Here is a 27,424-nt window from a genome sequence, read left to right as displayed (position 1 = left end):
CTCCTCTCTCTCCTTGTGTGTTTTTCTGTCTAACAGCAGCCATGACAGGTAGAGTGTATCAAGAGCCCAACATGTTCAAGAAAGTACATGGCAGATAGTTGGGTGCCAAACAACCACCATTCAAGTGTTTATGGAATTCATATTGTTTGGATAAGAGTGAGTTATAGATGAGTTCAGGTGTATTTGAGTAAGCTACCTGGTTTGGTAATCAGCCTACTTTCAAATCAGTGGCAGAAAGGGGGATGGTAGGGTGTAAGGGATTCAAGTTAGAACCTGACTGAAATCTAATTACTATAATAGGTTTGCATGTGTGTTGTGGTTGTCACTCAAGGCTTTAGAAGAGCCATGAACAGCCCTATTACGATGGTGTATCCTTTATATAAATTATTACCGAAAGCATATAAAGGATATTTCATGCTGAAACCCTCAAATTAAACACCAATGGTATTTACTAAGTTGATGGTTTATATTTAGGATAATGTTTTACAGCTTTGTCATTCATTTTTTAAATTTGAAAATCATCTTATTTAATTATTTCATATATTTTACATGTGATAAGGCCACACAAAGGGCCAGAGATAATTTCAAACACCAGTCAAAATCTGAAGTACCAAATCAAATCAATTTTATTGGTTGCATACACATATTTAGCAGATGTTATTGCCTGTGTAGAGTTCTTATGATAAATTACATACAATCCTTGAAAGATACCAACATTCTGGTAGTTGTTTGCATGTACACACAATCACATACACAGAGCACAGCCCCTATCTCTCTCTCACACACAAATGTGTGATGCCTGGCACGTTTATCTAGCTAGTCTATCAATACATAATCACACCTTGCTAGGTAGTGTAATTTCAGACTCCTTCATTGCATCCTTCTCTCTTTCTCTCTCTGCAATGCATTTATATTCTATTGCTCCTCCTATCTTCTCCTATCCTCTTCTTCACCCTCCCTCCCCTTCTAAGCCATTCAACTGGAACGTTTTAGGATTATCTTTCCACCATTGAGAAACACTGGCTTGTTCACACTGGGTCTGGCTAAAACGGCCCAAAACAAAGAAATTCAAGAGGCCTCTGTTCTCTCTGTTGATGTATTCAAACAGAAGCCAGATCTGGACTACAAAATAATACTTGAAGAGGGAGTAGCCCGTGCATGGTTCCCACAAGGGCTTGTGGATATACGTTTCTGTTTGATAGTGTCCTTCAATCTGTTTTCATGGGTGCAAATAGGGTAAGCGAAAACAATGAATATTGTTGCTCATTTATGAGCCATAATGGCTTTGCCTTTTGCCTTAGTTTATTTCCTTGTTGTTGTACTGTTAGACAGATGGTAGTATGTTTATTGTACAGTGCAATATCCTGCAAGCTTTGTCTTCAAGAGCAGTCATTGATTAATTTATTGCCCAAGGATTGGATCAAAACGTTAACATTATATAACATTCGGATGTATGTCTCTTATCCAAGTCATTTGAATTGCCTTCAGTTGGTTAAATGGTCTGTCCTCTTGTATTTAAGTCTAGTTATTGAGGGAGACTGTGTTCTGGTAGTTTTTCTTATATGGACACCTAGTTTATAGTAGACATGTGGTTTGATATAGACTTATGGTTTGAAAGATTTGTGGGGGTTTCTCTGAGATACTGAATACTTTTCTGTGGTGAATTACTTAGATCAGCTTACTGAATCAGTTCAGATACAATAAGTGAAAAGAACCTTCTGAGTCTTGTCCTAAAAAGGAAGTAGAATGGGTATTCATCTGTTTGGATTGGCACAATTACCGGCCTTGAAGCCACAAGCAACACGAAAATGATGTGCAATATATTGAAGCCTTGATATACATATTGTCATGTTTAGATATGACACCTGTCATACTTAACGTCAATTGATGAATCAATCAATTATTCTCTCCCTCTTCCTTTCTTATTCCCGTCTACTCCTCACCATCCATTGTGAAGGAAGGCAACCTGCTGGCGGAATTGACCCAAATAACTAAGCAGCATGTCTCCTGACCCCCACACACTTCCCCTCAAGTGATGATTACTTTTGTTTGTGACACATGCCTCTCCACAACCCTGAGTACCAGAGGATGATTTATTCTCATTCTGTAGTGTGGCCTAGTGATCATCTGAGCCTGAGGACCTTTGTGTCCACATTGTCCTTTAGTATCAACAAACATTGTGCCAGTGCCCAATCTATCAATACGCCCTTGACACTATAATAGTTTGAGAGGTTGCAATGCATGAAAAGACTGTGACCTTCCATGTAGCTTTTCTCACAAGAGGATTTTGAAATGGTATGAGTTCTGTTTTCCCCTTGTTATTTCACAATAATGGTAATGCTGCTGAAGGTTAGGTGTGATTTAGTTAGCTTTTCAATGTCACAAGGTTTTATACCGTTTATTACAGTTTATTCAAAGAGTATACAGTTATACAGTGGGGGAAAAAAGTATTTAGTCAGCCACCAATTGTGCATGTTCTCCCACTTAAAAAGATGAGAGAGGCCTGTAATTTTTATCATAGGTACACGTCAACTATGACAGACAAATTGAGAAAATAAAATCCTGAAAATCACATTGTAGGATTTTTAATGAATTTATTTGCAAATTATGGTGGAAAATAAGTATTTGGTCACCTACAAACAAGCAAGATTTCTGTAACTTCTTCTTTAAGAGGCTCCTCTGTCCTCCACTCGTTACCTGTATTAATGGCACCTGTTTGAACTTGTTATCAGTATAAAAGACACCTGTCCACAACCTCAAACAGTCACACTCCAAACTCCACTATGGCCAAGACCAAAGAGCTGTCAAAGGACACCAGAAACAAAATTGTAGACCTGCACCAGGCTGGGAAGACTGAATCTGCAATAGGTAAGCAGCTTGGTTTGAAGAAATCAACTGTGGGAGCAATTATTAGGAAATGGAAGACATACAAGACCACTGATAATCTCCCTCGATCTGGGGCTCCACGCAAGATCTCACCCCGTGGGGTCAAAATGATCACCAGAACGGTGAGCAAAAATCCCAGAACCACACGGGGGGACCTAGTGAATGACCTGCAGAGAGCTGGGACCAAAGTAACAAAGCCTACCATCAGTAACACACTACGCCGCCAGGGACTCAAATCCTGCAGTGCCAGACGTGTCCCCCTGCTTAAGCCAGTACATGTCCAGGCCCGTCTGAAGTTTGCTAGAGTGCATTTGGATGATCCAGAAGAGGATTGGGTGAATGTCATATGGTCAGATGAAACCAAAATAGAACTTTTTGGTAAAAACTCAACTCGTCGTGTTTGGAGGACAAAGAATGCTGAGTTGCATCCAAAGAACACCATACCTACTGTGAAGCATGGGGGTGGAAACATCATGCTTTGGGGCTGTTTTTCTGCAAAGGGACCAGGACGACTGATCCTTGTAAAGGAAAGAATGAATGGGGCCATGTATCGTGAGATTTTGAGTGAAAACCTCCTTCCATCAGCAAGGGCATTGAAGATGAAACGTGGCTGGGTCTTTCAGCATGACAATGATCCCAAACACACCGCCCGGGCAACGAAGGAGTGGCTTCGTAAGAAGCATTTCAAGGTCCTGGAGTGGCCTAGCCAGTCTCCAGATCTCAACCCCATAGAAAATCTTTGGAGGGAGTTGAAAGTCCGTGTTGCCCAGCGACAGCCCCAAAACATCACTGCTCTAGAGGAGATCTGCATGGAGGAATGGGCCAAAATACCAGCAACAGTGTGTGAAAACCTTGTGAAGACTTACAGAAAACGTTTGACCTGTGTCATTGCCAACAAAGGGTATATAACAAAGTATTGAGAAACTTTTGTTATTGACCAAATACTTATTTTCCACCATAATTTGCAAATAAATTCATAAAAAATCCTACCATGTGATTTTCTGGATTTTTTTTTCTCATTTTGTCTGTCATAGTTGACGTGTACCTATGATGAAAATTACAGGCCTCTCTCATCTTTTTAAGTGGGAGAACTTGCACAATTGGTGGCTGACTAAATACTTTTTTTCCCCACTGTATTTAAGTGTGGTTTGTGTTTATCCAATATAATTCCATGTAGGGATGCCTGTAAAATGGAGCATGTTTGACATAACATTTCACATTCACCCAAATGAATGAATGTTTAAAACATATTAGAAACTGGGTGGTTCGAGCCCTGAATGCTGTTTGGCTGACAGCTGTGGTATAACACGGGTATGACAAAACATTTATTTTTACTGCTCTAATTACGTTGGTAACCAGTTCATAATAGCAATAAGGCACCTCGGGGGTTTGTGATATATGGCCAATATACCACGGCTAAGGCCTGTGTCCAGGCACTCTGCGTTGCGTCGTGAATAAAAACAGCCCTTAACCGTGGTATATTGGCCAACAGCTTTACTCACATTTAGAAACTGCTTCACTATAGTATAATAACCATATTATAGTGCTGTGTAGTGTAGTGTAGAGCCATGTGGGTTTCTTCATGAGCTCAGCGTTTAGAGTCTTGCAGGGGCTTAGCCGGCTCTGGAGGATCCAGGGATCCAGAGGCTAATTGGAGGGCCAGACTGACGGCCAGACTGACAGACAGGTAGACGGACCTATGATCTCACTGAAATGAGAAGCACACCAATAATAATGTGTGGGTCATAGCTTGTGAGTGAGGTTATCTAGAGAACTGGATCAGCAGGTTGAAGTGTGGAATTTCATCCCTTACTTTCTCATAGGCCTATTGACATCTTGAAAGATGTAAGTATTGTGAGTGTTATAGTATGAACAGTGTGGAAAGCTAGGTGAAAATAAGTAGATTCTCACTCTTGTGTGTCACGCTCGTCGGATATAGAGGACCAAGGCGCAGCGTGGAAGGTGAACATACTTATTTATTAAATGATACACGAACAAAACAACAAATCGATACGTGACGTCCAAAGGTGCAAAACACAAACCTACACAGGGACAGAAGATCCCACCAACACTGGACCAAGCAGCGTGTCCAGGAGCCAGCGCCAGAGGTATCGCTAAAGGACATCAACCTCGACTGGGCCTGGCCCACGGGGCGGAGAGACCCCCAGAAATTTTTTAGGGGGGGGCTCACGCCGTGGACGACGGGGCAGCAGGAGGCCGCGATAGAGCGGTCCAGCGGGTTTGCAGAGGAGGCCGCCAGGTTAAGGGGGCCACTGGTCACAGAGGAGAGGGAAAGTGTAGAGGCACGGCGAGAGGTACTGGGGTGTGTTACCAGTCCAGTCCGGCCCGTTCCTGATCCCTGCGTAGGGCCAGTGGTGTGTGTCCCCAGTACGGTCCGGCCTGTTCCTGTTCCTCGCATCGAGCCTGTGGTGCGCGTCGTCAGCCCGGCCCGGCCTGTTCCTGCTCCACGCACCAAGCCTATGGTGCGCATCGTCAGCCCGGCCCGGCCTGTTCCTGCTCCACGCACCAAGCCTATGGTGCGCATCGTCAGCCCGGTTCGGCCTGTTCCTGCTCCCCACACCAAACCAGTGGTGTGCGTCGTCAGTCCGGCACAGCCCGTGCCTGTTCCACCGGTGTCAGCTGCTCCACGCCGGAGCTAGAGCAATCCGCTCCACCGGTGTTCAGTCCAGCTCCGGCCAGCAGGGTCAGACCGGACCAGGGGTACTTTGGGGGGTTGGAGAGGGAGTGGGAATCATGCCCGGAGCCGGATCCGCCGCCAAGGCGGAGTGCCCACCCGGTCCCTCCCCTGTGGTGTTTGGTTGGCGCGGCCGGAGTCCGCGCCTTTGGGGGGGGGTACTGTCACGCCCTGGCTCTGGGGACTCTAGTATGTTGAGCCAGGGTGTGAGTTTTCATTTGTTTTTCGTTCTAGTTTTGTAGTTCTATGTTGGCCAGTGTGGTTCTCAATCAGAGGCAACGTGTATCAGCTGTTGCTTGTTGTCTCTGATTGGGAACCATACTTAAGCAGCCAGTTTTCCCACAGTGTTTGTGGGATCTTGTTCCGTGTTGGTTTGTGTTTTGCACCTGTGGACGTCACGTATCGATTTGTTGTTTTGTTCGTGTATCATTTAATAAATAAGTATGTTCACCTTCCACGCTGCGCCTTGGTCCTCTATATCCGACGATCGTGACATTGTGTTGTCTTGGCTCACCTGGCTGAAACATTGTCTGCAGCATATCAAACAGATGTAATGCCTTTGCTGAGTCACGACTTCTGATTATTATGCCTGATATAGATCTTATTGCCCAAAAGAACTACAGAGCAATGACTCTGACAGTAGACAGAGAGACCCTGAGCTCCTTCTTCACCCACAGGTCTCTGTGTATACACCTGCTCTTCAGCACAGCTGTAACCTTAACTCTGGCAAGGAAATGCTAATTGTCGTAGCAGAAAGCTAACGTTCTCGAGGCGGAGGGCAAACCGTGTTCTCTTTTCACGGAGGAGATGAAAAGAGCTGGTAATATTATTTCATCTTCGAACAACAGTATTTAAAGGTCTCTCTCATAGTACATCTGTGATTCTGATACTGAGAGACTTCTACTTGGCCTTCCCACCTCTGATGCTTAATTCACAGTTACCTAATTTGTTAGAAGGCCTTGAGTTGACTGGAACATTATTTTACATTAGATGGTTCAAAATGAACATGCTCAATAACTTGGTGGTATAAAATGGCTCTTGTATATGCTATTGTAAATACATTATTGCGGCACATTAGCCTAGTAAATTCCCATTCTTTTGATCCTCAAAGTTTAACCTTGCCACAGAGCTAAAGAAGTTAAAAGAGGATGATTTCAACACAGAGTATTTTAGACTTATGCCCTACAAAGAATGTGTGATCTGGTTGAGTACAGAATGTAAGGCTAACTGCCTTGGGTTTACACAACTCAGTGTGATGCGCAGTGACAGTAAATATTGTGTTTGACAAACTGCACTGCATTACTGTGTGGCTGATTCAGCCACTGCTGTGCGGTAGCTGCAGTATAGCTGCCCTGCATGTGCTCCTCGGTGCTCCTGTTACTGTCACGATTCATCACACAGGGTACAACATGTTCCCCGGTTCAGATTGAGATGAGTAGCCCATCATCGAGGCTTCGAGGTCATAAACTGCAGAAATGTGTTCAAAGAAGTAAACACACTGTAGAAATACTGTACCTTTCTATTGCATACCCTTTCAAGTAGCAGGCACAGTCTCACAAACCACACAAATTCAGTCTTAATGCAGACTGCTCATGATTATTGTGGCATTGTGACAGATTAAGACTGAAAGGTTGGAGCTGTTATCTATCATGTGCATATAAATTGGACTCTGAGTTCCACCAGTCCCATCTTTCAGGTGTAAAAGTCACTAATTTGTCAGGTTCGCTCAAACTGATCACAGCACTCACCTTATGCTGCTCCCTCTGAAGATTTACTGAACATGGTCAGAGTGTTACTTAGTTCACCAGGTGATTCCCTGTGACACATATGCTAGATGGCAAAGTCAGCATAAGGCCAAACAGACATAGGTTATCACCTATACTCCTGTCCTCTTAGGGAGCATTACCAGAGAATAATATAATGTATAAATGCCTTACTAACTTAGTAGGGTCGTTCCACGAAATGAGTCCCTTTTGCGTCCCTTTGATATTTTAAGTAGAAATTTGGCACCAATATTGGATTTTAAAAGCATGTCATATTGAATGAAGTGCCATTTAAAATAGACCACATAGAAAATGCAATAAATCTGATTTTTAATGAGTAAACACTTAAAGTGCCCAAATTCAGCATATTGACATGTCCGTATGTACACTCTGTGATTTCAAAAAATATTTGTACCCACTTAACCCCAAAATGTATCCATGTTTTCACCATCATTGTAAAACCCTAGTTTTGTTGCTTCGACAAAGTCATTTCTGAAGATTGTTTTTTAGTTCATGTGATTAGCGGTTCATTTTAAGGTTTAAAAAAACCTGGCCCTCATTTTAAGGTCAACCCTGTTACGTGAACTCTCATTTTAATATAGTGAAACTATACCTTTGTAAATATCTAATAGTTAAATCATTGTGTAAAATCAGGTGAGATGGTTCCACTCTTTTTAGCCATTGTCTGGTGTTTTGTAGTGGAAAGCTGAAGTGGGTCGAGCATATCACGTCAACCCTGTTACCCATAGATAGACAGGCTAGAAATGTTTTAACAATAAACCATTTTTGGTGAAGCTTGCATTCAATTGCCCCTCCCTTTTGCACACAATATTCCATTCCCCCTGTCACAAGGGGATTTATGGCTGATTTAAGATGAAATCACCAACCTTGTTACGGTCAACGCTGTTCCTTTGTTTGGCATTAAATAGGCACTTACTATAGTCCATTTTTTAATTTAACAGTTGGGATGGGAAAACATGTTTTTTATTAAGTTGAACATGTGCTGTCACTTACCCAGTAAGTGTCTTACTCTATGATAACTCCAAATCTGAGGTTTTTGCTCAATGTTCTATGTTTTAGTTGTCATTTATGTTTTTGGAAACATACAATAGCATGTTCTGTTCCAAACCAAGTGTAGGGGCTGTTGTTGGGCTGGTACACATACTCAGGATTATGGATTTAATTCATTTCCTACCTTGTTTCGGGACCATTTAACATTGTTTAATGTAGTGCTTGCTATTTTGCGCTGGGTAGTTGTTGTGGAGACTTCCAGGCCTGAAGGAGGTGCCACTAATGAACAGTTCATTGAGACAGTAAAGGAGAGCAAAATGAATTAGGTTTCAATTAGAGCTCAATACAAGAATAAACACCAACTAGTCTGTGCTATTTTATTATTTGTGGGGAAGAATCGACCAGCCGTCAAAGGAATAGATACAAATCGTCTCAAATCTTGGAGAAAAGCCACGAAGCACTAAATGTTTACAAATTGGCAGTTTAATCACATTTTTAGAGGGCACCTACAGTTGTATAACCTTAGATGTTTATGTGAAATAAATTAAACCAGGACTGCAAGGTCATGTTTATTTTGGTCTCTTTTCTGATCTCTGGGCTGTGTATCTTCATGTAGATTTTTTAGAGAAAGGATATAGTGTGTGTGTGTGGGTGCGTGCGTGTGTGTACCTGCCTGTCTGTCTGTGTGGGTCTGTGTGTGTGTCTGTGTGTGTGTGTGTCTATGTGTGTGCCTGCGTCCATGTGCTCGCGCTGTGCGTGCATGTCTGCATGTGCATGTGTGTTAATACAGTATGCATGTGTGTCTGTGTGCAGTGAGTCTGTGTGCAGTGAGTCTGTGTGCAGTGTAGCACTCTTCTTGAAGGAACATGTCATGGGACAGTTTATGCAGAGCTACTGTAAAGTATGATACAGGGTCATAACTCCATGATGACAGTGATGCTGTGCTCCCTGTGGTGTGCTCTGGTTTCTGGGACACGCGTGTGGAAGATGGCTTTTCTGTTCCTCGGGGCCACAGAGCAGTATGCATGGGGATAGAGTACCCATTTTTACTTCATTATTAGAGCTGTCTCAGAGCCTCCAAAGGAAGCCTTTCATCAGTGCTGCTCACTGAGTGGCTATGGAAAACAAATGGTTTCTGAATACCATAGAGAGCCCAAGTATCGTATTTCATAGCATATCATGTTGTAAATGATAAATGTTGTAGGATATTCTACTGCATTTTCTACATTTCTATGTATTTACAGTTGGAAGTCGGAGGTTTACATACACCTTAGCCAAATATATTTAAACTCAGTTTTTCACAATTCCTGACATTGAATCCTAGTAAAAATTCCCTGTCTTAGGTCAGTTAGGATCACCACTTTATTTTAAGAATGTGAAATGTCAGAATAATAGTAGAGAGAATTATTTATTTCAGCTTTTATTTCTTTCATCACATTCCCAGTGGGTCAGAAGTTTACAAACACTCAATTAGAATTAGGTAGCATTGCCTTTAAATTGTTTAACTTGGGTCAAACGTTTCGGGTAGCCTTCCACAAGCCTCCCACAATAAGTTGGGTGAATTTTGGCCCATTCCTCCTGACAGAGTTGGTGTAACTGAGTCAGGTTTGTAGGCCTCCTTGCTCGCACACGCTTTTTCAGTTCTGCCCACACATTCTCTATATGATTGAGGTCAGGGCTTTGTGATGGCCACTCCAATACCTTGACTTTGTTGTCCTTAAGCCATTTTGCCACAACTTTGGAAGTCTGCTTGGGGTCATTGTCCATTTGGAAGACCCATTTGCGACCAAGCTTTAACTTCCTGACTGATGTCTTAAGATGTTATATCCACATAATTTTCCTTCCTCATGATGCCATCTATTTTGTGAAGTGCACCAGTCCCTCCTGCAGCAAAGCACCCCCACAGCATGATGCTGCCACCCCCATGCTTCACGGTTGGGATGGTGTTCTTCGGCTTGCAAGCGTCCCCCCTTTTCCTCCAAACATAACGATGGTCATTATGGCCAAACAGTTCTATTTTTGTTACATCAGACCAGAGGACATTTCTCCAAAAAGTACGATCTTTGTCCCCATGTGCAGTTGCAAACCATAGTCTGGCTTTTTTATTGCGGTTTTGGAGCAGTGGCTTCTTCCTTGCTGAGCGGCTGTAGTATCTGAGGAATTTATGACTTTGTTAATGTTTGCAAATGGTAGCTTAGAGAATGTTGATTTGGCCCAGGGAGACATCTGGAGAGCAGTTCTATAGGAGTACCCTAAAGCAGAGGAAGTATGTTAGGTGACCTCCTGGGATTGGTCTGTAGGGGAAACACCCATATCAGATTACATAGGATATATACTATGGTTTGGGACAAAGGAGGTCAGAATAGCATATTTAGAATTTGGGTTGGCTGTTCTCCAGATGCCGGCAGGTATCTGTAAATTGAAGCTGTAACCCTTTGATATAAATAAAGCTTTATGATCAAAGTACAGCGTCAGCGGATTTCCTTGGTCTCACAGCATAATTAGCAACGTATTCTCGACACATTTACATTTTAGTCATTTAGCAGACGCTCTTATCCAGAGCGACTTACAGTTAGTGAATACATTTTTTTTTCATACTGGCCCCCCGTGGGAATCTAACCCACAACCCTGGCATTGCAAATGCCATGCTCTACCAACTGAGCTACATCCCTGCCGGCCATTCCCTCCCCTACCCTGGACGACGCTGGGCCAATTTTGCGCCGCCCCATGGGTCTCCCGGTCGCGGCCGGCTACGACAGAGCCTGGATTCGAACCAGGATCTCTAGTGGCACAGCGATGCAGTGCCTTAGACCACTGCGCCACTCGGGAGACACAACACGGCCTTTCAGGTTATGTCGATATAGGACTCGTTTTACTGTGGATATAGATACTTTTGTACCTGTTTCCTCCAGCATCTTCACAAGGTCCTTTGCTGTTGTTCTGGGATTGATTTGCACTTTTCGCACCAAAGTACGTTCATCTCTAGGAGACAGAACGTGTCTCCTTCCTGAGCGGTATGACGGCTGCGTGGTCCCATGGTGTTTATACTTGCGTACTATTGTTTGTACAGATGAACGTGGTACATTCAGGCTTTTGGAAATTGCTCCCAAGTATGAACCAGACTTGTGGAGGTCTACAATTTTTTTTCTGAGGTCTTGGCTGATTTCTTTTGATTTCCCCATGATGTCAAGCAAATAGGCACTGAGTTTGAAGGTAGGCCTTGAAATACATCCACAGGTACACCTCCAATTGACTCAAATGATGTCAATTAGCCTATCAGAAGCTTCTAAAGCCATGACATAATTTTCTGGAATTTTCCAAGCTGTTTAAAGGCACAGTCAACTTATTGTATGTAAACTTCTGACCCACTGGAATTGTGATACAATGAATTATAAGTGAAATAATCTGTATGTAAACAATTGTTGGAAAAATTACTTGTGTCATGCACAAAGTAGATGTCCTAACCGACTTGCCAAAACTATAGTTTGTTAAAAAGAAATGTGTGGAGTGGTTGAAAAACGAGTTTTAATGACTCCAACCTCAGTGTATGTAAACTTCTGACTTCAACTGTATATCTATGCAATCTCACTCTCTCCTCTTTCTCTCTCTCTTTCTCTTCCAGTGCATGAGGGACCCAGCTCTGCTGCTGACACATTTAGAGTTTAGCCTGCTTTGCCACAACCAGGAAGATGTCGGGGTCCTACGATGAATCTGCTGCTGCTGCTGACGACGCTATGGACAGCTTTTGGGAGGTACTTCAGAAACACCATCCATACAGGTCATCTGGTCTATGAAGGAAAACCTATAGGCCTTTATCAGCCAAGTCACACACAACGCTCCCTCTTTAGGAGACATGAGTCATAGGCATCTCTGGCCAACATTCTCCTCTCTCTGTTTGAAAACGTTCTTGACAACAGAAAACATGATACTATAGGTTGTGTAATTTCATTTCCATGAGGATCCATAGGAATATGGTTGGTTAATCCAGTACGTTGGTGTTGTTGCACAGAAAATATCCAATTAGTGCTAATGAATTCACTATAGCGCACTATAGAGTCCCTTTTGTGTCATCGTAGGAGGAGGGTCACAGAGACAGACAGAGCCTCTCAGTTAGAAGCAGCACTGAGGCAGCCATTCAGCCCACATGCACCTGCCCTAAGATCTATATACGGCCAAGAAAGCTCTGGCCACAGCATACTGAATAGCATAATGACTCTCGTAGGTCTAGATGTTTTGTTTTAAAATGAAAAACAGACACTGTACCCCACACCAGTCCCTCCCAGCCTAGTGCCCATCCTCTCTGAGTGGACTGAGTGGTCTGTGTCTGTGGGCTGCATTCCTGTCTCTGCCTCATCCTGTCAGTGTCCTATCCCTGATAATCTGTCTGCCTGCATTAGAGCAGAGTAAAGGATTATAGCAGTCAGTGCACGAGCACTCGCACAGGGACGTGCACACACAGGGACACACACACATACATGCGCGGGCCATTACACACTCAAAGCCGCTGCCATTGCATAACTACACATGCACAGGCACGAGCCGTCTGTCCCCCTCCCCCTCCCTCTGTCATGCACCATGAGCTCACGCCCCCTGCAGGCACTGGGGGGAGGGGCCTCAGAGGTCAGTACTGACTATGTTAAGGTGGCATCTCTTAAGGTGGTATGAGAATGATGAAAGTGAGTACAGGTGATTCTTTATTGTTACTCAAGAGTATTAGTAGATAATATATAATTTTCATCACTACACCAGAGTTATACAATTTATTTTATCTCCATTTCTTATTTGACTCTCTCAAGAGAGAAAATGATTTTACAGTTTATGTTGGCCCCTCAGATTAGTTATTTCCATCTAAAGATATCTTAGTGCTCTTAGAGATTTGGCATATTGAGAATTGCACTTGCACATTTTAGATGTTTTTTGTGTGCAAATGACTGCAATCATTGATATGTAGGGAAGCCTTCTGTTTTGCTCTTGTACCTCTATAGTCTAACCTCCTCTGACCATTCTCAGGTGGGGAACTACAAGCGTGCCGTCAAGCGGATTGACGACGGCCACCGGCTCTGCAATGACCTCATGGGCTGCCTTCAAGAACGTGCCAAGATTGAGAAGTCCTATGGTGACCAGCTGACCGCCTGGTCCAAGAGATGGAGACAGCTGATCGAGAAAGGCCAGTATTGGGATTGGAGGGGTTCAATCAATGAACCAAACCCTACTGTGTTGATTAGAAGCTACTCATATGGTGGTGTCTGTTTTGAGGTCTTCATCCAATGTTAAATTCATTTGATTTAACTCACTGCTCAGCTCCACTTGTCCCGATTGTATTGTGAGTGTTTTCTGTAAGATGATGAGGCTTAGCTTGTGCGAGCTGGAACGGCTCATAGGAGCAGGAGCCTATCTCTTGTTTCTGTAGCGTGAGGCAGCTTGATGTACAAGTACACCCCCTGGACAGGACGATAGTCTATCGCAGGGCCTTACCCCCAATCTATCTCCTTAATGCTGAAGGACAAGCAGAGACGCATCGGGTCCCATTTCTACAGTCTTTGGTATGACTCGGTTGGGGATCGAACTCCCAACCTTCCAATCTCAGGGTGGACACTAACCACAAGGCCACTGAGTTGGTCACATTCATATTTTCAATCATATTTTCTTCCACCTATATGTTTTGATTGAATGTCCCCCTGTGATATTGTCTAACCCCAGGACCCCAGTATGGCACTGTGGAGAGGGCGTGGCTGGGTGTGATGACCGAGGCTGAAAAGGTGAGTGAGCTGCACCAGGAGGTGAAGAACAGCCTGCTCAACGAAGACCTGGAGAAGGTCAAGAACTGGCAGAAGGAGGCCTACCACAAGCAGATGATCGGAGGCTTCAAGGAGGCCAAAGAGGCCGACGAGGGCTTCAAGAAGGCCCAGAAACCATGGGCCAAGAAGCTCAAAGAGGTAAGTGGACAGGAAGGGAAGGGAATCTGTTGTATCCTCCTTATTGCAACATCATGTGTACTTGCATTGCTAACATGAATATCAATAACTTTTAGAGTGATCGGGAAAACCACTTTATTATTAAATACAAAGTGGACAATTCAGTGACTGTATGAATGTGAGTAGGTATTTGACACACTTGGCTGTCTTCATGACTGACCTCTGAGACTACAACTGGTTGATTAGTCCATTTGGTTGTGCGTCAGTCTGTCTGGCTACAAAGGTACTGCATGGGGGTAGGATGGGTGACGCAGACATTACACAGCTGTCATTGGACTGGGACCCACTGGAGTCAGGCCTAATAGTGTTTAGGCCAACATTAAAACATTGGCCATTTGAGCTACCAAACAGCTAGGTACTATAGCTACAGCACCGGAGAAGATGGCTGCCGTTTTACAGCCCTCTAACCAATTGTACTATTATGTGTGTTTTTCCGCGTTATTTGTAATTTATTTTGTACATAATGTTTCTGCCATCGTCTCTTATAACCAAAAAGAGCTTCTGGATATCAGGACAGCGATTACTCACCTCCTATTGGACGAAGATTTTTTCTTCAACGAGGCGGCCGCGAAGGATATCATACAGACACCCGACAAGGCCCAAATCCCCGTCATTCGCGTGAGGAAGAGACGGAGATATCGTGGACGTAGATCGGGGTGCCTTGTAAGGATCCGACGGCGAGCGAGTAAACTGCCTCTTCCATCAATCCTATTAGCCAATCTTCAATCATTGGATAACAAATTGGATGACCTAAGATTACGGTTATCCTACCAACGGGACATTAAAAACTGTAATATCTTATGTTTCACCGAGTCGTGGCTGAACGACGACATGGATAACATACAGCTAGCGGGCTATACGCTACATCGGCAGGATAGAACGGCTGACTCCGGTAAGACAAGGGGTGGCGGTCTGTGTATATTTGTAAACAACAGCTGGTGCACAAAATCAAATACTAAGGAAGTCTCGAGGTTTTGCTCGCCTGAGGTAGAGTATCTTATGATAAGCTGTAGACCACACTATTTACCAAGAGAGTTTTCATCTATATTTTTCATAGCTGTCTATTTACCACCACAAACCAATGCTGGCATTAAGATTGCACTGAATGAGTTGTACAAGGCCATAAATCAACAGGAAAACGCTCATCCAGATGCAGCGCTCCTAGTGGCCGGGGACTTTAATGCAGGGAAACTTAAATCCGTTCTACCTAATTTCTACCAGCATGTTAAATGTGCAACCAGAGGAAAAAAAACTCTAGACCACCTTTACTCCACACACAGAGACGCATACAAAGCTCTCCCTCGCCCTCCATTTGGCAAATCTGACCATAACTCTATCCTCCTGATTCCTGCTTATAAGCAAAAACTAAAGCAGGAAGCACCAGTGACTCGGTTAATAGAAAAGTGGTCAGATGACGCAGATGCTAAGCTACAGGACTGTTTTGCTAGCACAGACTGGAACATGTTCCGGGATTCTTCAGACAGCATTGAGGAGTACACCACATCAGTCACTGGCTTCATCAATAAGTGCATCGATGATGTCGTCCCCACAGTGACCGTACGTACATACCCCAACCAGAAGCCATGGATTACAGGAAACATCCGCACTGAGCTAAAGGGTAGAGCTGCCACTTTCAAGGAACGGGACTCTAACCCGGACGCTTATAAGAAATCCCGCTATGCCCTCCGACGAACCATCAAACAGGCAAAGAGTCAATACAGGACTAAGATTGAATCGTACTACACTGGCTCTGACGCTCGTCGGATGTGGCAGGGCTTGAAAACTATTACAGACTACAAAGGGAAGCACAGCCGCGAGCTGCCCAGTGACACAAGCCTACCAGACGAGCTAAACCACTTCTATGCTCGCTTCGAGGCAAGCAACACTGAAGCATGCATGAGAGCACCAGCTGTTCCGGATGACTATGTGATCACGCTCTCCGTAGCCGATGTGAGTAAGACTTTTAAGCAGGTCAACATTCACAAGGCCGCAGGGCCAGACGGATTACCAGGACGTGTACTCCGAGCATGTGCTGACCAACTGGCAAATATCTTCACTGACATTTTCAACATGTCCCTGACTGAGTCTGTAATACCAACATGTTTCAAGCAGACCACTATAGTCCCCGTGCCCAAGGACTCTAAGATAACCTGCCTAAATGACTACCGACCCGTAGCACTGACGTCTGTAGCCATGAAGTGCTTTGAAAGGCTGGTCATGGCTCACATCAACAGCATTATCCCAGAAACCCTAGACCCACTCCAATTTGCATACCGCCCCAACAGATCCACAGATGATGCAATCTCTATTGCACTCCACACTGCCCTTTCCCACCTGGACAAGAGGAACACCTACGTGAGAATGCTATTCATTGACTACAGCTCAGCATTCAACACCATAGTGCCCTCTAAGCTCATCACTAAGCTAAGGATCCTGGGACTAAACACCTCCCTCTGCAACTGGATCCTGGACTTCCTGACCCCCAGGTGGTAAGGGTAGGTAACAACACATCTGCCACACTGATCCTCAACACGGGGGCCCCTCAGGGGTGCGTGCTCAGTCCCCTCCTGTACTCTCTGTTCACCCATGACTGCATGGCCAGGCACGACTCCAACACCATCATTAAGTTTGCCGACGACACAACAGTGGTAGGCCTGATCACCGACAACGATGAGACAGCCTATAGGGAGGAGGTCAGAGACCTGGCCGTGTGGTGCCAGGACAACAACCTCTCCCTCAACGTGACCAAGACAAAGGAGATGATTGTGGACTACAGGAAAAAAAAAGAGGACTGAGCACGCCCCCATTCTCATCGACGGGGCTGTAGTGGAACAGGTTGAGAGCTTCAAGTTCCTTGGTGTCCACATCACCAACGAACTATCATGGTCCAAACACACCAAGACAGTCGTGAAGAGGGCACGACAAAGCCTATTCCCCCTCAGGAGACTGAAAAGATTTGGCATGGGTCCTCAGATCCTCAAAAAATTCTACAGCTGCACCATCGAGAGCATCCTAACTGGTTGCATCACCGCCTGGTATGGCAACTGCTTGGCCTCCGACCGCAAGGCACTACAGAGGGTAGTGCGTACGGCCCAGTACATCACTGGGGCCAAGCTTCCTGCCATCCAGGACCTCTATACCAGGCGGTGTCAGAGGAAGGCCCTCAAAATTGTCAAAGACTTCAGCCACCCTAGTCATAGACTGTTCTCTCTGCTACCGCACGGCAAGCGGTACCGGAGTGCCGGTACCGCTTATGCATAGTCACTTTAACTCTACCCACATGTACATATTACCTCAACTACCTCAACTAGCCGGTGCCCCCGCACATTGACTCTGCAACGGTACCCCCCTGTATATATAGCCTCCCTACTGTTATTTTATTTTACTTCTGCTCTTTTTTTTCTCAACACTTTTTTTGTTGTTGTTTTATTTTATAAATGCACTGTTGGTTAAGGGCTGTAAGTAAGCATTTCACTGTAATGTCTGCACCTGTTGTATTCGGCGCATGTGACCAATAAAATGTGATTTGATTTGATTTATGTGTTAGTTCTGTTTTGTGTACCATAATGACTCTTGCTGCGTCACTCATCCAAGCTGAGCATCAGAGAAGAACATTGCCCTTGCAACAATAACTAAATTAAGCCACCGGCATGCTTAGATTTAATAGTATTTTTACTATTTATCTATAGGGATACTAAGATTCTATACGTGCTTCCACAGATGGAGACTGCTAAGAAAACGTACCACATGGCGTGTAAGGAGGAGAAACTGGCCGCAACCCGAGAGGCAGACGGGAAGACACAGGCCTCCGTCACAACTGACCAGCAGAAGAAACTCCACGAGAAAACAGACAAGTGCAAACATGACGTGCAGAAGGTGAGACAGCGAGGCTCAGGGTCCAACAAATGGAAAAAAATGACATGACAACCTTTTTTGTACAAATGTATGAAAATGTAAGACTTCCAGCAGAATTTACGCCATACAATTTGACGTTGTGCATATCAAACATTTACATTTACATTTTAGTCATTTAGCAAACACTCTTATCCAGAGTGACTTACAGTTGGTGCATTCACCTTAAGATAGCTAGGTGAGACAACCACAACCAAACAGGTGACAATTCAATTTTATCTAGTGTCATTCCAACTGTTTGAAAATATATATAGTGCTATTAACACTGTGGTGAGTGTGTGTGCTATTGCAGTATACTAAGTACATCATATCTCAAACAGACTGATCATTATTTTGAGTATCTGTTTCTGTTAGTGGCTCAAGTGAAATAAAGCTGTGAAAAAACAGAATCAATGCAGGACTATTTAGGACGACTCAGTGAGATTACCGTGGTGATCACACAGGACATAATCCAGCAGGGTGGATCTCCCACTATTCACGGAGCCCTGGTAATGACAAAAGCAGATTACTCTGAGCCAGGGAGAGTAAGGTGCTTACAGTATAAACATACGGTGTACGGATGCAGGTTGCTTGGTATTCAACCCAGAGTGCAAAATGTCTGATTGTAATGGCGTCATAATGACATCATTATCTGTCAGAGCTGATGTTGTCCTTATCATCCCCCAGGCTAAGGAGAAGTATGAGAAGTCTCTGTCGGAGCTGAGTGCTGTCACGCCCCCATACCAGGAGAGCATGGAGCAGGTGTTTGACCAGTGCCAGCAGCATGAGGTCAAGAGGCTCACCTTCCTCAAGGAGATCCTGCTGGACATTAAACGCCACCTCAATCTCACTGAGAACCAAAGGTCAGTGACTGGTGTTGTCCTCTATCGTCCCATACTTACTGTAGCCCATGCTCTATTACATAACCTATATCAACCTATCTTCCCACATGGCCTTTGAATGAAAGGGTTACAGAGGAAAACATTTCAGTTGGTACAGTATCAGACCTGTGTTCAAATACTATTTAGGGTATTTCAATTACTTTTAAAGACATTTTGAAGTAAATATTTTGATATTTTTTCTTGGAAAATAAAAGTAGTTGAATATTGGAATGTCTTTGGAAATACACTTGGAAAAGTATTGGCGTGTATTTCAAAATACACAGACACAGAAAAGTGTATTTTCAAATGCAGATATTTAAATACTCAATGCATTCGAACCCAGGTCTGTTTGGTCGTAGGGGTATTTGAAATAATGTAATTGGAAATACAGTATGTACGCTGTATACTGTACAAGCCTGGGTTAAAACACATGAGTATTTAAGTATTTGTTATTTAAATGTTTATTTTCTGAGTATTTATAAATAATGTGGCCAAATCAGCTACTTCTATTTGAAGTATTTGAAAATAATTTCAAATAACCTTCTATAAATAGCCAAGACGATTTACTTACAGTGCATTCGGAAAGTATTCAGACCTCTTCACATTTTGTTACGTTACAGCCTTTTTCTAAAATGGATTAAATCATGTTTTTTCATCATCAGTCTACACACAATACCCCAAAATGACAAAGCGAAAACAGGTTTTTAGAAATTTTTGCAAATGTATTACAAATAAAAAACAGAAATACCTTATTTACATAAGGATTCAGACCCTTTGCTATGAGACTCGAAATTGAGCTCAGGTGCATCCTGTTTCCATTTATAATTTTTTATTTTATTGTATTTTTATTTAACCTTTATTTAACTAGGCAAGTAAGTTAAGAACTAATTCTTATTTACAATGATGGCCTAAATCCTTTAGATGTTTCTACAACTAGATTTTAGTCCACCTGTGGTAAATTCAATTGATTGGACATGATTTGGAAAGGCACACACACCTGTCTATATAAGGTCCCATGTTGACAGTGCATGTCAGAGGAAAAACCAAGTCATGAGGTTGAAGGAATTGTCCGAGACAGGATTGTGTCGAGGTACAGATCTGGGGAAGGGTATCAAAAAATGTCTGCAGCATTGAAGGTCCCCAAGAACACAGTGGCCTCCATCATTTTTAAATGGAAGAATTTTGGAACCACCAAGACTCTTCCTAGAGCTGGCCGCCTGGCCAAACTGAGCAATCAAGGGAGAAGGGCCTTGGTCAGGGAGGTGACCAAGAACCCGATGGTCACTCTGTGGAGATGGGAGAACCTTCCAGAAGGACAACCATCTCTGCAGCACTAATCAGGCCTTTATGGTAGAGTGGCCAGACGGAAGCCACTCCTCGGTAAAAGGCACCTGACAGCCCGCTTGGAGTTTGCCAAAAGGCACCTAAAGGACTCTCAGACCATGAGAAACAAGATTCTCTGGTCTGATGAAACCAAGATTAAACTATTTGGCCTGAATGCCAAGCATCACGTCTGGAAGAAACCTGGCACCATCCCTACGGTGAAGCATGGTGGTGGCAGTATCATGCTGTGGAGATGTTTTTCAGCGGCAGGGACTGGGAGACTAGTCAGGATCAAGGGAAAGATGAACGGAGCAAAGTACAGAGAGATCCTTGATGAAAACCTGTTCCAGAGTACTCAGGACCTCAGACTCGGGCGAAGGTTCACCTTCCAACAGGACAACAACCCTAAGCACACAGCCAAGACAATGCAGGAGTGGCTTCGGGACAATTCTCTGAATGTCCTTGAGTGGCCCAGCCAGAGCCCAGACTTGAACCCGATCGAACATCTCTGGAGAGACCTGAAAATAGCTGTGCAGCGACGCTCCCCATCCAACCTGACAGAGGTTAAAAGGATCTGCAGAGAAGAATGGGAGAAACTCCCCAAATACAGGTGTGCCAAGTTTGTAGCGTCATACCCAAGAAGACTCGAGGCTGTAATCGCTGCCAAAGGTGCTTCAACAAAGTAAAGGGTCTGAATACTTATGTAAATGTGATATTACAGTTTTTTTTTTTTTATGAATTTACAAACATTTCTTAAAACCTGTTTTTGCTTCGCCATTATGGGGTATTGTGTGTAGATTGATGAGGGGAAAAAACGATTTCATCCATTTTAGAATAAAGCTGTAACGTAACAAAATGTGGAAAAAGTCTAGGGTTCTTTCCGAAAGCACAATATAATGAAATTGGTTTCATTTACACAACAGCAAATCTGCCTTGACAAACAAATCTACATTAGTGTAGCTAATTACAGCATTGATCTCTTTAAGTGCTTATCTGCATTATTTTCTGTTATTAGTTGAGTCTATGGATTATTTTAAATATCACATTCAGAGGGAATCTACTCCCAATGTGCTTGATTTATGATGTCGCTTTCATTACAGTTAATTTCAAATAGATTAATTTCAACACATTTCAGTCTTTCGGTCACAACACCAATTACGCTGATGATGCAGTTAATGACATTTCAGCCAAATTGCACCATGTCAGAGGTAATGCTTGTCATATTCTTGGCTGTGAATCACATTGCATGTGATACAAAGCCAGGTTCCATGGTGATTGGAATAAGGAGTTCATTCAAGCTGTTTCCTGGGTGTTTGGTCTTGGTTTATGATTAGTATGGAGGATGAGTGCATGCTTTTATAGTGTGGTGTGGAGTACTAAGAACACTGGCCTTTCGGACCACAGTATTGGTGATACATAAATCAACCATAGACAGGGAATGGTAAGCTAGCAACTACAAATCCAGGCCTCAGCTCCCTCTAATACACTCATGCAAATACAGACAGCGTGTCTCAGTGACAGCAGTGAAAGCAGAAAAATCCCTTTTAACTTGAATCGTCCATTTGATTGTCCATCATAGCATCTTACGCTTATATTTTTTGCAATATCACCCATGAAATGTCATCATCTGTAGAGCTTGACTGTCAGTGATTCTGTGTTTCTGTCTCCACCTTCTGGTGGAATAATGCCGTCTGTCGTGACTCTACCTCATATCTCACTACGCCAATTTGAATGCAAATGTGCTGTGTGTGTTCTGTGTAGCCTCACCTCATGTTATGAATTGGCCCGAATTACCTTGTCTTTGAACCATTCCACTCTGTTGTTCTGAGTACTGGAGCTTCATAAACAACTAGAAACCCTCCAGGAAAACAGCACCATCAGCGCTGGACAGTTGGCACTGGCAGCCCTACTGTATTATTGTCCCTTAAACAGGCCCCCTCTCTCTCTGCGTGTCACAATGTGCTCTCTGTCCTCCTCTCCCCAGCTATGGCACGGTATACAGAGAACTGGAGCGCACCATCCTGGGTGCCAACACACAGGAGGACCTGCAGTGGTTCAGCAACCACCATGGCCCTGGCATGCATATGAACTGGCCCATGTTTGAGGTACTGTACTCTGCATTACATCAACATAGTTGTCTGTTCAGGAATATTTATAACAACATGTAGGCTAGCAAAGGTTCAGGTATTTATATACATTTCTCCCCAGATACAAGCATGCATTTTTAATAACACAGTTCAATACAGTTGCTTGTAGTTGGAAGATTGTTGATTTACTGACTGATGTAAAAGGAAAAGTTAAGGCCATTGGCCAGATCTGAGTCTCCGCTTCAGTATAGACTTTCAGAAGTATTTATCCTCTGCTCTGCCTTCCAGGACTACAACCCAGATGCCACTGCTGCTGTTGTTAAAAGGGAGAAGGTGCAGAAGCCGGCTGGGGCCCCACCAACCCCCAGCACTGACCATGTCGCACCGCCTGGAGACCGCGGCAGGTGAGAGGACCACTCCACTGGTCAAACTACTACTGACAAACACACACACACACACACACACACACACACACACACACACACACGCCAGGGTTCATCAATATCTCTCATGATGCCATATAATTTGTTTTTCTATCTTCCTTCAATTGATCAGCATCAGCACTGATCATGTGGCACTGCCTGGTGACCGTGGCAGGTGAGAGGACCACAACACTGATCAAACACTACACACACCATCTACTGCCACACACCATCTACTGCCACACACACCATATACTGCCACACACACCATCTACTGCCACACACCATCTACTGCCACACACCATGACTGCCACATACACCATCTACTGCCAAACACCATCTACTGCCACACACACCATCTACTGCCAAACACCATCTACTGCCACACACACCATATACTGCCAAACACCATCTACTGCCACACACCATTATTTTTATTTTTTATTTTTAGTCATTTAGCAGACGCTCTTATCCAGAGCAACTTACAGGAGCAATTAGGGTTAAGTGCCTTGCTCAAGGGCACATCGACAGGTTTTTCACCTAGTCGGCTCGGGCATTAGAACCAGCGACCTTTCGGTTACTGGCACAACGCTCTTAACCACTAAGCTACCTGCCGCACCATCTACTGCCAGACTCACCATCTACTGCCAAACACCATCTACTGCCACACACACCATCTACTGCCACACACCATCTACTGCCAAACACAATCTACTGCCACACACCATCTACTGCCAAACACCATCTACTGCTACACCGGGACCTACCCTAGTCAAACCATTTAAATGGCATCATACACCCTGGGATCTAACATGCCTTTTGTTTGCTGTCTCCATTTAATTAACTGGATATATATTGATTATATAGATGTCTTTCATTTACTCTGTTAATTACAGTTGCTCTAGTCTACAGTAGTCTTGTTTGTATTTTTCATGAAATTCTCCTGATCAAACCAATGTATCTTCCTAACCGTTCTGTTGCAGTGTGAGCAGTTATGAAAAGAACCAGGCCTACTCCACTGATTGGTCCGATGATGAGGCGCCTGCAGCCCATTCAGGCGGTGAGACCAACGGGGGTGGGAATGAAAACTCCTTTGAGGAAGACTCTGGCAGTGCCGGAAAAGGGGGTGCTGGGACCGGAACTGCGTCTGGGGTCCGGGTGCGTGCTCTGTATGATTATGACGGACAGGAACAAGATGAGCTCACCTTCAAAGCTGGTAAGCAACGACAACACTTCACCATCTTTGATGTCTCTTGATTTGGCTACGATGTATTTCCAGTTTAACCCTATTCTTGGCCCTAAGATTTGAGTCCAACAGTGCAGTTTAGCTCAACTATCAGTAGCTCAATTGGTATAGCATGGCGCTTGTAACGCCAAGGTAGTGGGTTCGATCCCCGGGACCACCCATACGTAAAAATGTATGCACACATGACTGTAAGTCGCTTTGGATAAAAGCGTCTGCTAAATGACATATTATTATTATTATTATTACCACATGGTTTATTATGGCCAAGCTGACTTGATAGGGGGGTGGAGATGAGGTCACAGGAAATGACCTGCTATCTCTGTGCATTCCATTCCAAAGCCACTCTATTCCCAGAGGAAGATAGTAGTGATTAGTCAATAATGGCCACATTCTACTTCCTCCAATTACAGGCACCTGCTAGTCATTAGCAATTGTCTTCTGACTGTCCCTATATTAGAGGGTGTTAGTAGGGCCTTCATAACAACATGATGCACATCCTGCCTGATCTTTGCTAATAGTGACATGATAAAGGAAAGAACAAAGATGTCTAAATGTACTATTGACCATAATATTGTTCAGTCGTGGAAAGAGCATAGAATGCATGTTGATTAAGGAGATGTACATATGTTCTTCACAGGTGATGAACTGACCAAGACTGAGGATGAAGATGACCAAGGCTGGTGTCGAGGTCGCCTGGATACAGGCCGAGAGGGACTGTACCCGGCCAATTACGTTGAGGAGATTTAATGACCCCAGAGGAGGAGGATATGCCATTGGAGGCAGCTCAGACTGTCCCATCCAATCGCACTGCACATAGCCAGAGACTTACGAACAACACATCCCTTGCCCAACAGATGCGCCAAGCAGTCTTGACTAAATATAATCTTAGTAACGTAAGAAAAGACAATATATAAATATTATATTTATCCAGTATTTGAGGTGGGGAGGATTTAAACACTAAAACAGGAGCAGCATTTATTCCAGTCTTCACAAACTCAAACATAACATTGAGCCAATGCAGGGACACATTTTGCATATCTGTGCTGTGTTTGATATAAAGATCATGCAGATGATGTAACTTTTTTTTTGCACTACATTCTCCTGTAACAGTGTGACAATAATGTAACCAATTATACCTACCTACCCGTTTAACCAGAACAAGCTACTAAGCCTACATTGTGTATATATGGCGCCATTTTGTGTAGCATTTTCAATGCTGTGTGTTCAGTCCTCATGCTTACATTGGGAATGCTGTGTATTGTTAAAAGTACCACAAAATGTATCCTAGATTTTATTATTTAATTTTTTGTGATTTGGTCTAATCCCTTTTACCAGTGTGTGCATTGCTACAGTATGTGTTTATCTCTGTTTCTCAGTTGGTTTGCTGTAGCAGCATGTGCTATGCAACATGCTTTCCCTAAACCTCCAAGCCATATTAAGGCTACAAGATGCAACAAATCCGCTGATATGAAAACCAATGCAGAGGATCAGAGTTCACCATTAGACACAGACAAAGCATTGGAATAGCACCACAAGCTTGTGTCTGACTTCATAGCCGGAAGTGGAGTTGGTGTATAGACAATTTTTCTCTCTTCCCATCACCACCCTTGAATCATAACATCTAATTTCAATTAATTGCAGGGTATTATCTAGAATTCTGTATTTTCTTGGTCAGTAGGCAAGATATTATCACCAGCTTTCTTTTATTTTATCTGTCAGTGCTGACAAGAAAGATTTGATTGTTCAGGTGATGTAATCAGGCATATTAAATGTAAATGTAGTTGTTTTCAGGATATAGGAAAAATGGTTTTGAACTATGTTCGTGTTTGATTCTTGTCTCCTGGTAAGATAGGGGCATCAATCTTGATGGTGCCATGCTGCAGATCCTGGTCTTAAAATGGGAATGTGGACATGAATGTAGTTGTAGGGGCCTGGAAGGAGACATGCTGTTTTTAACTAGGCATGTTGTATTCCACTGTCATAGAGAACCCTACAAGGCAAAAAGCACTTATGAGCCCATTCACCTGGGGCCCGATTCTGACTTAGGAAATGTATGCCCTTTCCTACACATGCCTTTCCTATGCACTACTCAGTAGTTGGTATTCATACTTACCTTGTGAAGGGGCGTCACGGGCTTTGCAGGCGTGGTTCCCTTGTGCGCGCTGAATACATTTAATTCAACCGCTAAAAAAAACCTCCCACTTGCTGGCCAACAGATTTTCTCGTGCAGTTTACATTCAATAGGGTTTTCAGTACATTTATCTTAAGCCATCCCTTTAAATACGGTGTACCTTTAATTAGAACTTTGTCAACAGACTAGAATACATGGAGAGAAGGGGTTCAGAATATAGGGATCAATGAAAGAAAGCCATCTAAATATATGCATATTCATCTCCGTTTCAGCACCAACTGGTAGATTTAAAAATACTCTGTTCTTGTAGATTATTTAGGCAACTTGTAGGGTTAGGAAAGTATGTATGAATAATTTTTTGTAAAAAGTTTTGGGAACCTTTATGCACTAAATATATTGATGACTCAAAAATACAGTGGTTTGATTCATTCTGAAGGTTGTCATATTCAAGTTCAATCCATGAAATATTGGAAGGTGTAATAATTTTTTAATAAAGGTTGAACAATAGTCCTATAAATCTACCCTAATTCTCACTAATCATGGAACTGTATGACAATGGTCCAGTCGTTGTGAACTGTGCGCCAGGCTCCAGGTTTAACCTGCTATGTGTGGTCTGAGTTCCATAATGATTCAAATAGGATACATGTCCCAAATTATTGCACAATGTTAGCCTAATATGATCCACTAATGCTACCGAGCCTCAGGAACAACTACACAGACGTGGCAGAGGAAAGAAAGGTAAACAGAATGGAATTGAATGATGCAAAATGTAGGCTACACATTTTTGAAAAACGGAACACTAAAGTGACAGTTATAAATGTATGTGGGTATTACTGACGGTGCCTCCCGATAGTGGCTAATATTTAACATTATACAAATTGTAAAATAAAAAGGAGAAAATACCGGGTATATAATTAAAACATTCTAATGTGTATACATCATCAACTAGGCAAGTTCAGCCCTACAGAAGCCTATAGCTTGGGTCTCCAAATTTCATCCACACAAATTATTAGGTACACAATTAAATCTGTAAATAATGTCCCAGCTATTTATAGCCTATTTCACTGTGGAAAAGAGGCAGCAATACATGTCATGTTGATATGATTTTCAGTT

General features: G+C 43.3%; 1 protein-coding gene across 1 annotated transcript; it reads left to right on the top strand.

Annotated features, from left to right (window-relative positions):
* Nucleotides 1-1,003: 1,003 nt before the first annotated feature.
* LOC311149663 (protein kinase C and casein kinase substrate in neurons protein 1-like) lies at nt 1,004-26,717 on the top strand. Its single transcript, XM_084186863.1, has 11 exons — nt 1,004-1,236; nt 11,978-12,107; nt 13,366-13,522; nt 14,056-14,291; nt 18,051-18,206; nt 18,909-19,084; nt 22,410-22,530; nt 22,801-22,916; nt 23,068-23,109; nt 23,918-24,150; nt 24,818-26,717. Exons 2-11 carry the CDS (start codon nt 12,045-12,047, stop codon nt 24,925-24,927), a joined length of 1,410 nt encoding a protein of 469 aa, XP_084042989.1. The 5' UTR covers nt 1,004-1,236; nt 11,978-12,044; the 3' UTR covers nt 24,928-26,717.
* Nucleotides 26,718-27,424: the final 707 nt, after the last annotated feature.

The sequence above is a fragment of the Coregonus lavaretus genome (assembly GCF_964263955.1).
Source record: "Coregonus lavaretus genome assembly, chromosome: 22".
Taxonomy (NCBI): domain Eukaryota; kingdom Metazoa; phylum Chordata; class Actinopteri; order Salmoniformes; family Salmonidae; genus Coregonus; species Coregonus lavaretus.
The sequence above is the reverse complement of the archived record's forward strand: the minus strand, read 5'-3'. Positions and strand labels throughout refer to the sequence as shown.

Excerpts from the sequence above, each read along its gene's own strand:
- LOC311149663 (XM_084186863.1), top strand. The coding sequence starts at position 12,045 with ATGTCGGGGTCCTACGATGAATCTGCTGCTGCTGCTGACGACGCTATG. Across the intron at positions 12,108-13,365 it reads CTATGGACAGCTTTTGGGAG|GTGGGGAACTACAAGCGTGC; the intron begins GTACTTCAGAAA and ends GACCATTCTCAG. Across the intron at positions 18,207-18,908 it reads GCAAACATGACGTGCAGAAG|GCTAAGGAGAAGTATGAGAA; the intron begins GTGAGACAGCGA and ends ATCATCCCCCAG.